At 40.5% G+C, this 12,370-nt stretch overlaps 1 protein-coding gene across 1 annotated transcript in view; it reads left to right on the top strand.

Annotated features, from left to right (window-relative positions):
- ADIPOR1 (adiponectin receptor 1) overlaps positions 1 to 9,876 on the top strand; it is a 28,195-nt gene extending 18,319 nt beyond the window's left edge. Inside the window, exons 3-8 of the mRNA XM_018556911.1 lie at positions 2,168 to 2,290; positions 4,279 to 4,450; positions 5,439 to 5,625; positions 6,632 to 6,819; positions 8,667 to 8,860; positions 9,174 to 9,876. Coding sequence (XP_018412413.1) covers positions 2,168 to 2,290; positions 4,279 to 4,450; positions 5,439 to 5,625; positions 6,632 to 6,819; positions 8,667 to 8,860; positions 9,174 to 9,302 — 993 coding nt within the window. The 3' untranslated portion in view covers positions 9,303 to 9,876. The remainder of the gene's footprint in view (positions 1 to 2,167; positions 2,291 to 4,278; positions 4,451 to 5,438; positions 5,626 to 6,631; positions 6,820 to 8,666; positions 8,861 to 9,173) is intronic.
- Positions 9,877 to 12,370: the final 2,494 nt, after the last annotated feature.

Here is a 12,370-nt window from a genome sequence, read left to right as displayed (position 1 = left end):
TCTCAAGTGCTGTACTAGAAAATTCATGGTAATAAGGTTACCCGGTAACTTTTTATTATTATTAAATAAAATGTATTCCTATTTGACCCTTTAACTGACATGACATTTTTTTTAATTTCTATATATTGGAGGCCCACCCTAAAAATAAAAGTTAAAATCTTCAGGTTTTTTTTTTTTTTTTTTTTTTTACGTTCAGTTCCTCCTTTTCTAGTGGGTCTTCGCAGTGCTCACACCCCGCCCCCTGCACGGGTGCCTTCAACAGCTAAGCAGTTGCTGTAAAGGCACCCGTGCATGCTCGTGCCCAGCCGTGACCGCAAGTAGCTGTGTGCGTCCATAGGCACACACAGCCCTGTCGCAGGCCGTGCCTCTCCTCTCTGCCCAGCAGTTTGATTGATGGCAAAAGGAGCCTATGCCTCCTCTGCCATCAGTATCCTCCCCCCGCAACCAGGAAGTCCATGGAACTGAGGATCAGGTGGTGGTGACAGCAGTGACACAGGTAAGTGTAGGTGGGGAACAGGGGGGGCACAAAAAGGTACTGGGCGTTTTTTACCTTTAATGCAGAGAATGCATTAATGTAAAAAACGCAGAGCCTTTACTACTACTTTAACTCCCAGTTCACCCTAATCGACTCTGGTTAACTCCTTTCTCTCCTTAGCTTTTATTTAGCTGTGAATTCTTTTTTTCTATTTGTATGCATAATTTTATATACGTTGTTTTTCCACTGTATCTCAAACATTTACAAAATTGAGAAAAGCAAAAAAAATGTCCAAATAACTTTGCCATGCTTTGGACCCAAAACATTGCATAATTTTAAATGGAACAAATTATAGAATAAAATGTATACTTTTTTTAGAGTAAAACTACATTTTTTTTAAAACTAACACTGGTCAAAACAGAAAAAGACAGAGGTACAAGAACTGATGTTAAAGTATACCTATAATCATTCTAAAAATCCTAAATAGTCTGCAGGCTTAAACCTAGGTCTAGAGGAGCCAACACATATGTTTAGCTTTTATGGAAGCCCTGAAACTCAGGTTGTTTCATTATGCAAATATTGTCCTTGGCTATTAAACGAATTCTGGCATGCCACCTTCTGCCCCTTACTGTTGATCAGTCAATTCAACCATCACATTGAGAGACCAGTAGTCAAGGGGCTTGTATGGTAAAAAGGGGGCTTTTCCGAACTTGATGTAGCAAACTGAGGTTCATGTTTGCAAAGTGGAGCACCATGAGCTTTGAGACTCTTCAGGAGCTTTGAAAGCTATGTAACGATACATCACCTTTTGATGTGTGCTGGCAGTTTAGCATATTTGCATTAATCTTAAAAACAGAATGCTGTAAATGTTTTATTAACTTAGAGTGCTATGCACATCCAGTTTTATAAAGAGGGTGTAGCATTTACTGTAAATGTTTTGTCAGGCATGAAAGTAATGTACAATCTCCTATTGAGTTATTTATGCTTTAATTGGAATCATATTTGGAATGATATTTGAGACCGTTTGCTTTTCTTATGCATACTGTATATCAAGCAAATTAATGACAAAACAAAACGCACATCTCTCGCAAATCAGACTGTCTCATTTATCAAAGTGCATACATTTTTTTTGGTGGGGTTTTTTTTTTCTAAAGAATTTTTACTATTTATTGACATTTTCACACACTAAAGTTGGATACAACGGGTGCAACATCCAAAGGACCATTGTTGTATGTAACAGAGAATCATTACTCCAAAAAGTATTCATCAAAAATATTACTCACTCTACTCCAAGGTGGAATGACTCCACCAAAGCTGGGGAACTGGAGTGGAAGGCCCCCAAAGTTACAGGTCCAATTTCTGTAAATGTTTATAACAGTCAAGATGGCAGCCGCCCTAAAACAACAAATGTTAGAAGGGAGTGCTTCTATCCCCCCGTGGTCTCCTCCTGACTTCTGCACCTGAACTCCAGCTGAGACAATTTTGCAAAAGTCTGAGACGGAATTTCACTCAAAACGCACACCCAATTCAGTGGCAAGGGCCAGCTTTTATCTTGTCTCCATGCTTCCTTAAAAGCAGTAGACGGAGCAATATCTGTTTGCAATTGCAGCCTTATATTACATCCATCCCTGATCCTGTTTAGAATTTAGCAATAGAATTGATAAATGTCCTCCTATTTTTTTTTTGCTGCAGGGAAATGAAAGCCAACAAGCCAAGGGGCCACAGGAAGAGGAAGAAGAAGAGGAGGTTAGAGTACTGACTCTTCCTCTACAAGCACACCATGCTATGGAGAAGATGGAGGAATTTGTATATAAGGTGAAAAGTAATTTGTTCTTCGCCACTTAAACCTGGAGCAGTTGTCCATCGTAACCAATCAGCTTCTCTCTTTATTTTTTTTAGTTAAACTTGGAAAATTCTGGATGAGTTTCTTCTTTCGCAGAATCTACAGGGATATGGGAAGTCTTAGAGCCAGATAAACACACACACACACACACACACTCCCATACATAGGTTAATCTGGATGGAGCTTGGTCTTTATTCAACCTTACATACTATGTTACTTTGTAAGTGGAAGATGGAAGCTGATTGGTTGCCAAGGCCAGCTGCTCCAGATTGTGTCTGCTCAATAAATTTCCTTCTGTGTATCATAAACAATTAGATGCTCTTCAGCACTGAATGCATGTCACTGATCAGGGTGGGTTGAGTTATTTAGCTCTTAGTGAATTGCGCCCAGGTTAACCAAGCAGGAGAGAAATTAGGAGACAGGGACACAGCATTGTTATCCCATTATTGACAGTGTGTAAACAAGGAACTTCACGGCAGGACCACCAGGTATTATTTTATTGAATTCTGCAAAATTTAAAAAGGTTGAAGATTGAAAATTACTTTTTAAACTATGCCAAAGTGGTCAATATTATATGAGGGTTTAGGGATTGGTTTAACACATTAATCTAAATACATATCCCACTTCTGCTGTATCTTTTATTGCACCAGCTATAAGTCTGCTGCAGCTAACTGCTTTTGCTGGGAAATGAAGTGTTAAATATCCCTTTTAGTTTATGCTTGATGAACTGATTAATCAAAAAAATTTATTTTTCCATCGGCCCGTGTCTTTATACTCTGTCATGTTGCTCATCCCTGGCCACTGTAGTTACTATGAATACACCGATACTAGTATCGGTGGCGATGCCGAGTATTTGGAGTACTCGCACTCGCCCAAATGCTCCAATGCCTAGCCCGATACTTCCTGTATTAGGAAGCTGGGCAGCGCGTCATTACACTTGTGATGAGAGAGCATGGAGCCGGCTTCCCGGCCAATCAGGAAGCCGGGCATCATGTAATGACTCGCTGCCCGGCTTCCTGATTGGTCGGGAGGCTGGCAAATCAGGAAGCCGGGCGCTGTCTGATGGCGTGGCGCCCGGCTTTCTGATTGGCCGGGTAGCCGGCTTCATGCTCCCTCGTCACCTCATGATGAGGGAGCATGGAGCCGGCTTCCCGGCCAATTAGGAAGCCGCGCTCCGCGTCATTACACCGCGCCCGGCTTCCTGATTGACCAGAAAGCCGGCTCCATGCTTTCTTGTCACATATCATGAGGGCGGCTTCCCTGCTAATCAGGAAGCCAGGTGGCGAGTCATTACACGCCGCCTGGCATCCTTAATGGGCCTTCCGGTATCGGTATTCGGTATCGGCGAGTACCAAAAAAATATATATCTACCGGTATCGGTGCATCCCTAGTAGTTACCCAACAGTTTTGGGTGTGTTGAATACTTGCTCCCCCCTGCAGGCTGTAGTTCTTCCCACCAGCAGATATTCAAGACACATGGAAGTGTTTGGATACTTACAGTGGCCAGGGATCAGCATTGTGATGGACTTCGAGGACATGCGCCTTTGGAAAGGTAAATATACAGCATCTTCTTTTACAAGGTGGGCTTAGTTCAGTTTCTACCCTGTAGTGACAGGGGGAGTTTAAACTTGGAAGACATTGCCTTATGCTTTAAAAGTTTGGCTGTACGTGTATATGGCCAAATTTTACAGTAGTTGCATAGTTAGTCAGGTTGAAAAAAGACACGATTCCATTGTGTTCAACCTCATTAAGCTTCCAACTCATTTGGGCGGACAATAGAAATAGTTACACTGTTGATTGTACATGTGCAGTTTTAATATAACCAGATTTTGTTTCCAGCTTATTCTGTCCCCCATTTAATTTACATTAATTCCGGAGAACTGTGTGCACACCATGGAGAAGCCAAATATTTACAGTATTCGCATTCTGTTAACTTGATCTTTTTTCCATTGTTTTAAAGATCTGGGAAGGACGATGGAGAGTCATTCCGTATGATGTACTTCCTGATTGGCTTAAAGACAATGACTATCTTCTACATGGGCACCGTCCCCCGATGCCATCATTCCGTGCCTGCTTCAGGAGCATTTTTCGAATACACACTGAGACAGGAAACATATGGACTCATTTAATAGGTAAGTCATAGGAGTGAAATTTAAAGGTAAAATCCACCTTTTTAAAAAACGAAATAAATACACAAATAGAAAATGTGCATTTATTTTGTTTGCATTGAAGCCAGTAAAACACTGAAACATGGGATCAGTGGATCACGGGTGCAATGTTCTGGCTCTTGCAAATTCTTCCTCCCATCCTTGTCTGTACTGAGGTATGGACATTCAGTATCAGGGAAGGGAGGAAAAATGACTGGACTAGTGAGACAAGTGCAGTGAGATCAGAACACAGTAGCACCGCAGTTCAGGTAAGTGAGGGGGCGTAATGGGGGTGGTAGGTGGCATTATCACCATGTTTCAAGTTATACACCCTGAATATGGATGTAACATGAAAAGGTAAACTTACAGGGTTATTCACAAAAGAATGAAGAGTTTTGAGAAGGCAGGAGAAGTGAACAATCTAGTACAACATAGCTGAACTGGAAAGTGAGCTGAATTGGAGAATTTTCCCAAAACAGCTATATTGTCCTAGATTGTTCACTTCTCCTGCCTTCTCCAAACTCTTCACCCTTTTGTGAATAACCCTGTTACTCTTTAATTGGTACATATTATTAACCTCCCTGGCGGTATTCCCGAGTGTAGCTCGGGGTTACTTTTCCATACCATAAGCAGTAACCCCGAGCTACACTCGGGAAAGCCGCATTGCATTTACTTACCTTGTCCCTCGAGCCGCGCTGTGTTCTGCGGCCGATGCCGGGTTCTGTCGCTTGCGAACATACGCGTCGCAGGGGGGCGGAACCGGCGGGATATTTTGGAAAAAAAACAACAAAGACGAAAAAAATTCGAAAAAAACAATACCGAAAAATGACATGAAAAAAAATTAAAAATCATACCGCCAGGGAGGTTAATAAGCCCCAGTCCTATGCCCCAGTTTTTTTCTTGCTGACAGATAATTTATTTCAATTGGTTTGCATATATAACATGCTTGCTTTTTTTTCTTCTAACCATGTAGGTTTTTTGCTGTTTGTTTTCCTGGGGGTCCTGACTATGCTTAGACCAAACATGTACTTCATGGCTCCCCTCCAAGAGAAGGTGGTGTTTGGAATGTTCTTTCTTGGAGCTGTCCTATGTCTAAGTTTCTCATGGCTTTTTCATACCGTGTATTGTCATTCAGAAAAGGTGTCCCGCACATTTTCAAAGTAAGTATGTGGTGAAAGTGAAAATGGAATATTGTCAAAATCATTTGTGAAAATTCAAAATGAACCCATCCCTTACTCAAGCAGTGACTCTCCTGATGGGCACCTTTTTTTGTAACATGGCTTCTGGTTGATGGATTCCATAAAAAATAAAATAGAGTTTGTGAAACAATGTTGCCAAAACAAAGCCTAGTTTTGTATGTATGTATTACATTGTTATCTTAAGTAATGGCAAAGATTTCTCCAAATAAACAGGCCCTTAGTGTAAATGTAAATATTGTTCTGAAGTATGTTTTATAGGGCTGCGAAAATGAACGATTAATTACTCGATTAATCGTTAAAATTTTTGATCGATCAAAAGAATTTTAATCAGTAATGAAAACACTTAGCTCTCTGCCGGCTTCCAGGTCTTCCGGGAGTCCCGTTGGAGATCCGGTGACGTCACGGACATCGACGTCACCGGACTCATCCCCCCTTCCCTTCGTTAGCCGACGGAGCCACTTGGGCCGGTGATCTTTTGACACTGAGAACTTATTGAGTTCTGCGACAGCACAGCAATGAAGTAATAAAATGAACTAGGATCACACTAATCCAGCACGTTACTATTCTGAGTTGCCCCACTCAAGTGGCGGCCATATTGAGTGGGGCACGTGAGATTAATAACGTGCTGGATTAGTTTGATCCTAGTTCATTTTATTACTTCATTGCTGTGCTGTATGTGTATAGGCCAATGTAGTTGGATCTGTATGTGCGTTATAATTAATCGATTAAAAAAAAATTCGATTAATGGAACACGAAAATTGTATTCAGTACCAGCCCTAATGTTTTATTCTCCTCGCACACATTTCCTTTGATGCAACAACACAGACATGGAAGAGAAGGCATGTGAAATTGCTTCGGAGTACAAATTGCAATGTGTGGCTCCTGTATGCTCACTGCAAATGTGCTGTATGTTCATTTCAACCAGATATGTTTATAGAAACATGCAAGTCATTTTGTTTTGTTTCAGGCTGGATTATTCGGGGATTGCGCTGTTGATCATGGGAAGCTTTGTGCCCTGGCTGTATTACTCATTCTATTGCTCCCCCCAGCCACGCCTCATATATTTGTCGATCGTCTGCGTGCTGGGAATCACCGCAATTGTTGTGGCGCAATGGGACCGCTTTGCAACGCCAAAACATAGGCCGACGCGGGCAGGTAAGTTTTGTCTAACTCTAATATATTTCTGACAGAAGTGTTATTCTTTAACAGTACTGAATTAGATAGAGAGCAGGGACCTTTCAAAAACACCAAAGATTTTCTTACATAAAGGGGATTTCTCATAACTTGACACATTAAAAGACATTTCTTGTTTTGCTAACATTTACTGTCATGTTTTCTGCCATGTTGGAATGGGGAGACTATCCACATTGTCTTTTTAGTGGCAACAAGTCAACACATTGGTGTTGCAAAATCCTTTTGTAATTTAAAAAAAAATTGTTAATATTCCTGAGCATGAGTATACCTGTAAATTGTTATTCTGAGACAAGCTTCTATTGTTGGCTTCATGGCCATTTTAAAAGTAGTGCAACCTTTGGTTGGTGAACTATTTAAAATATTTTCATTAAGTCCAGGGTCAACGCAGCCGTCTACCAGAAGATTTTGGAGCACTTCATGCTTCCTTCTGCAGACGACCTCTATGGGGATGCTGACTTATTGATTGCATGTAATAATCTACTTTTTTGAGGTTGTGGATTTGGGGTTCTTGGGGTTTTCATGAGCTGTAAGCCATAATCATCACAATTATCAAATCACGGCTTGAACTATCTTGCTTTGCATGTAATGAGTCTATCTCATATATTAGTTTCACCTTTTAAGTTGCATTAGTGAAATAAATGAACTTTTGCACGATATTCTATTTATTCGAGTTTCACCTGTATATAATAGCAACATAAAGAATGTAATACCACCGTGATTGTAAATTTGAAGTGCCACATTCCGTATAGAAATGGCTAACTAAGCCAAATCAGCTGCTAAAGAGCTCTATGCATTCTCCCACACAAGACAAAATAGTATTCCATTTCAAGCCATTGCCCTTTCTACCTTAGAAAGCCCTGATGAAGGGGGTCTCTGTATGCACCCGTAAACAAGCTATTTCTAGATATTTCTGGATATTTCTATACTGTTCAACCCTACATTAAATAAAGATGTATCTGTAATTTTAAATGGAGTGTGACACTTTAATTCACAATTCCGCAGTTTGACACCACAAGCCAAGGAGATAGTGGAGATCATCTGCAATGTAAAAGATGCCTGTCCAGTAGTCAGATCACCTATACTGACTCTTTCACATCCTAATTGGCCTGCCACACCAATAGGACAAACCTTGCAGGTCCAGCTCTTTTTATTCCACCTCTTTCCAGTTAATGAGAATGCTGGAAGTCTCAAATCCGTTACATTTATCAGTCTGATTCTGAAAGCAGTGTTACTTTAACTTCCTGTTTTTCTTTACTTCCTTATTTCTGGTTTAAACATTCTATGCTATAGCAAACTTTGCCCCACCATTTTTTATTAATTCACTATCATGAACCCGGTTTATTGTGAAAGACCTAGACCTAAAACTGCTTGCCATAAACAAAAACCATTTTGTCTGTTGTAAACATTAAACAGACTGCTATTGAATGGGCAAGGGTAGGTTAAAGTGGACATAATGCTATTTACACACATTATAATCTGATTGTATGACCTGCGCACAACCTGCTTCAGATCTATCCCCAACTATGTGCTGACCTAAATATTACAATTTACATGTGTAGTCAGCTTTAACTGTATATGATAGCCGTCACAGCTCAGTATACGGCTTTGTATCACTATGTTCAAAGGATTAATAGAGTTCAGATTTAATGTAAAAAGCTTTTTAGGTAGGGATTTGTTGTCTGTAAAGGCTTCTATGACTTAAATAACCGAAACATGCTAAAATTACATAATGCTTGTATTTATTTATATTTGTAGTTTCTTATACCTATTTATGAATCCTGCCTTGTCTTTTTGCCGTATTTCTTTAGGTGTGTTTCTTGGTCTTGGTCTGAGTGGCATTGTTCCAACCCTCCATTTCACCATTGCGGAAGGCTTTGTTAAAGCAACTACTGTGGGTCAGATGGGCTGGTTCTTCTTAATGGCCGTTATGTACATAACAGGAGCTGGGCTATATGCAGCAAGGATTCCTGAACGTTTTTTTCCTGGCAAATTTGATATATGGGTAAGTGTAGTATATTAACATAACATTGCTGCTGTTCTCAATTTGGTTTATTACTGTGATCACAATTGTTATGAAAAGTAATGAATCTGATATTTCAAGGCTCAGTCAACACAAGTGTTAATGCTTTATTTACACAGACATCAATGTGATGCCACTGTGAGAGCATATGTGGCCCCAGGATAAGGGCTGGATGCTCTGCTTCTAGATCCAATACCTGTATAGACTTGGTGATGGCTATCAATCTAATTTAAGATGATATTGTATTGTTTTTCTGCATTGTACTCAAACATGTCTTTCTATATTTTTCTTCCAGTTCCAGTCCCACCAAATCTTCCATGTTCTAGTCGTGGCAGCAGCTTTTATCCACTTCTATGGAGTATCCAACTTGCAGGAATTCCGTTATGGGCTGGAGGGTGGTTGCACAGATGATTCCCTCCTGTAGTGTTTGGAATAAAGTTAGACTCTTCACCGGGACATGTACAAGGGTGTGGTTTAGAGGACTTAAACTGATTTAATACCCATCTGTATTTAGACAATGCAAAAGACCTCTGTTACAAGGCAATGGTCACTGTTACCTCCTCATTTTGGAATACCAGAATCCAGCAAGTACTGTATAAAACATACACAAGGAGCAGAGATGTATTTTGACCATAACCTTTTAATTGCCTTATATCTTAAAAAGGGGCACTAGTTGTATTAGTTTGTTTTTTATTAAGGTCTCTTCTATATTAAGTCACATTCTTAATCCATTTGGGTCTTTTATTCATCTGGAATCAGTTAGAAATGGAACATGCTAAGTCATTACATTCTACAGGATTTCTGATCTCATTGTACTAATGACAGTACTGTACAGTATGTGCAAAACATTAGTGGACCCAGGAGTACAAGGCCTCTGTTGCCTTTAGATTACTACTTTATGGTGGAATATAAAATATTCACACCTACATTATTGCATAAAACATACAAATGTCCATGTATATTTACTTATGTCAAAACTTGCTAAAAGAGAACATAAATAAAGTTTAACATTGTGGAAATGAAATGTAATTTAACTTTGATATTTATTCCAAATGTACATATAGTGGAATGGCCATGGCTACATCAGGAGCTTATAGGAGAACATTGAGTATAGAAATATGAGAACTGACACTGGCTTGTTTTTTAATATGTGTTTCTGGGGCCCCCATCCTTATCCTGCCCTTCCTAGCCAGTAAGTTACTGCACTGCAACAAAAGTGCAGGACAGTGATTTTAGATTTTTCTGCATGCGTGTCCTAGATCAGTGACTTTCTGAATCAGCGTTCATTGACGGACAGAGGAATGTAGTAATTCGTAGACATACAGGTTATACTGCCGCATACACAAGGGTTTGCACAGTAACAAATGGGGAAAAAAAAAAGTGACTGTCCTGGTATAACCCCTCCCACTCCCAGCATGTGATATAACCCGTCCCACTCCCAGCATTTGTCACTTTTTCCTAGTGACCTAGGAGGATGGATGTCTTTTCTTTACTGAGCAAAGTTTAACCATTTTTACTTGCCATTCTTTTTCTCAAGATTATATATTTTTTTTTAAGCAAGACTTTGCCACACACTGCTTGAGCCAGTCTCTTTATTCAGCTATCCGGATCCGCATATCCTCAGCAATAGCTTTGGAGGCCATACTGGGACCCCACAGCTTCTTGTGTGACCTTCTCGCTGAAGAATCCATTTACGAGTGGACCGGGTGGGCTGAGCATCAGAAGCTACCACTTTTATTTGGACTATTTTATTGAAATGTTGGATTAATAGGCCAGGGGATTGAAATAGTTGAAATGCAGTGGAAGTGTTGAATCACTGAGTCAAACATCATGCATGCACACTCCACACCTTCCCGCTCCTGCTCCTAAGAAATGCACAGTTCTACCTTGGTTACCCCATGCTGCGTCTTACAGTGCACCTCTAGCCATTTGAAGCTCTGTTCTTTCTCTATTGTGTTCCTCCAGCTCATGGTCCGTTCCGGGTGGCTTGCAATGCTCCCCCTTAAAGGCCTGACACCGACAGCATAGAATTTTCTTCCCTTGCTTGAGTCCCTTAATTCTTTGGAGTTTTTCTTAGCTTTGTCAAGTGTGGCCCTTTCTTTGGCCTTATTCCAGGAGGATTTCACTGCAGATTGTATGGGCCAAATTGAAACTTTGATTGCTGACCTCTACGGAGGCTACAAGCATGCCTTGAAGTGTCTCAAAAATTCTTGCCAGATGATAGTGGTCCCTGAAGAGTTGCAAACATCTGTTACAGCTCCCAGGCTTAGAGAAACCATTTTAGCTCTTATTGATGCAGTGCATGCCAACTTAAAAATGGAAGAACAGCCTATAGCATCTACTAGCGTTGCTACTAGTCTGCATTTCCCTTAGAGGTCCTAAGACTTGAAAAACTTTTCTGGTGCACACTCCAATATGTCCTGCCTGGGGACTAGGGAACTCCTCCTGATAAACTATTCAAAGCTCCCAAACTTTTTGCAGCCTGATATCTATTTGAGAAGGACTTTGTGAAGAAGTAGATTTTTATCACTATTTATCTTGTCAGTGCCATGTCTTTAAAGCGCTGACAATTCCTGTAGTGCGTGCTCCAGTGTTTAAGGATCACAAATATCAAGGTTTAAAGATTCCTTGTTTTCTCTGGCAGGCACTGCATTGCAGCTTGCAATGGCTGTGATGTTAGCTTGCCAAAGTAGGAGAATGTATTAAAAAGGAAATTAAGTGCTCTATAAATAGGGGATCAACATAAATGGAAATTTGATCTTTATAGTTCATGTTCACTGCCCTAATCTACTGCGTAGATGGATGTCTCCCTTCTTATTTTCCAAATGAGTCTCGTATCGGAGGACATGCTGTTGTTGGTCTGCAGAACATGCATGTTGGTCTGCAGGACATGCATGTAAAAGCTTATTCTGTGCATGCCTTTTGAGGGTGATATCTTTGGTGCTGAATTGGACACCCGTAATCAAGGATGTCATTGGGGGTAAGAGTACTCATCTACCCCAGGTAAAGAAGCCTAGGCCTCAAACCTTCAGGCCTTCAAGGATTTCTTTGCAACCTTTTCACATTTACCATGCCAAATGGGTGCATGCATCCCATTTCGGATCTCATGGCTCTAAATGTTCTAATTCGGGCCCAAAAATTATGCATTGAATCTACCATGTCCTCGTTCTCATTTTTCCAGCACATGAGCAATTCCTTTGCTTTGCATCGGCTTCTCCTTTGCACCACGTATGTTCACCAAGATTTTAGCTCCTGTACTTGTCTTGTTATGCACTCAGGGCCTATTGTGGGATATCTGGGTGACTTCCTGTTAAGAGAGCAGTCTGCACAAGTCTTGACTGACAATGTGACATTTCAAACCCTAAAAATGTTTGCGTAGATCCTAAACCATCAGAAGTCTGCACTGCAAACCACTTATCGCTTGGAGTACCTGGCCTTTGCTTGAGTTGTGTCTAGGATAAGGTTTTTCTTCCACAGAAAAATCTTCATACT

The sequence above is a fragment of the Nanorana parkeri genome, unplaced genomic scaffold, assembly GCF_000935625.1.
Source record: "Nanorana parkeri isolate BGI_ZX_2015 unplaced genomic scaffold, ASM93562v1 scaffold257, whole genome shotgun sequence".
Taxonomy (NCBI): Eukaryota; Metazoa; Chordata; class Amphibia; order Anura; family Dicroglossidae; genus Nanorana; species Nanorana parkeri.
Note: the sequence above shows the minus strand (reverse complement) of the source record. Positions and strands in the feature narration are given on the sequence as shown.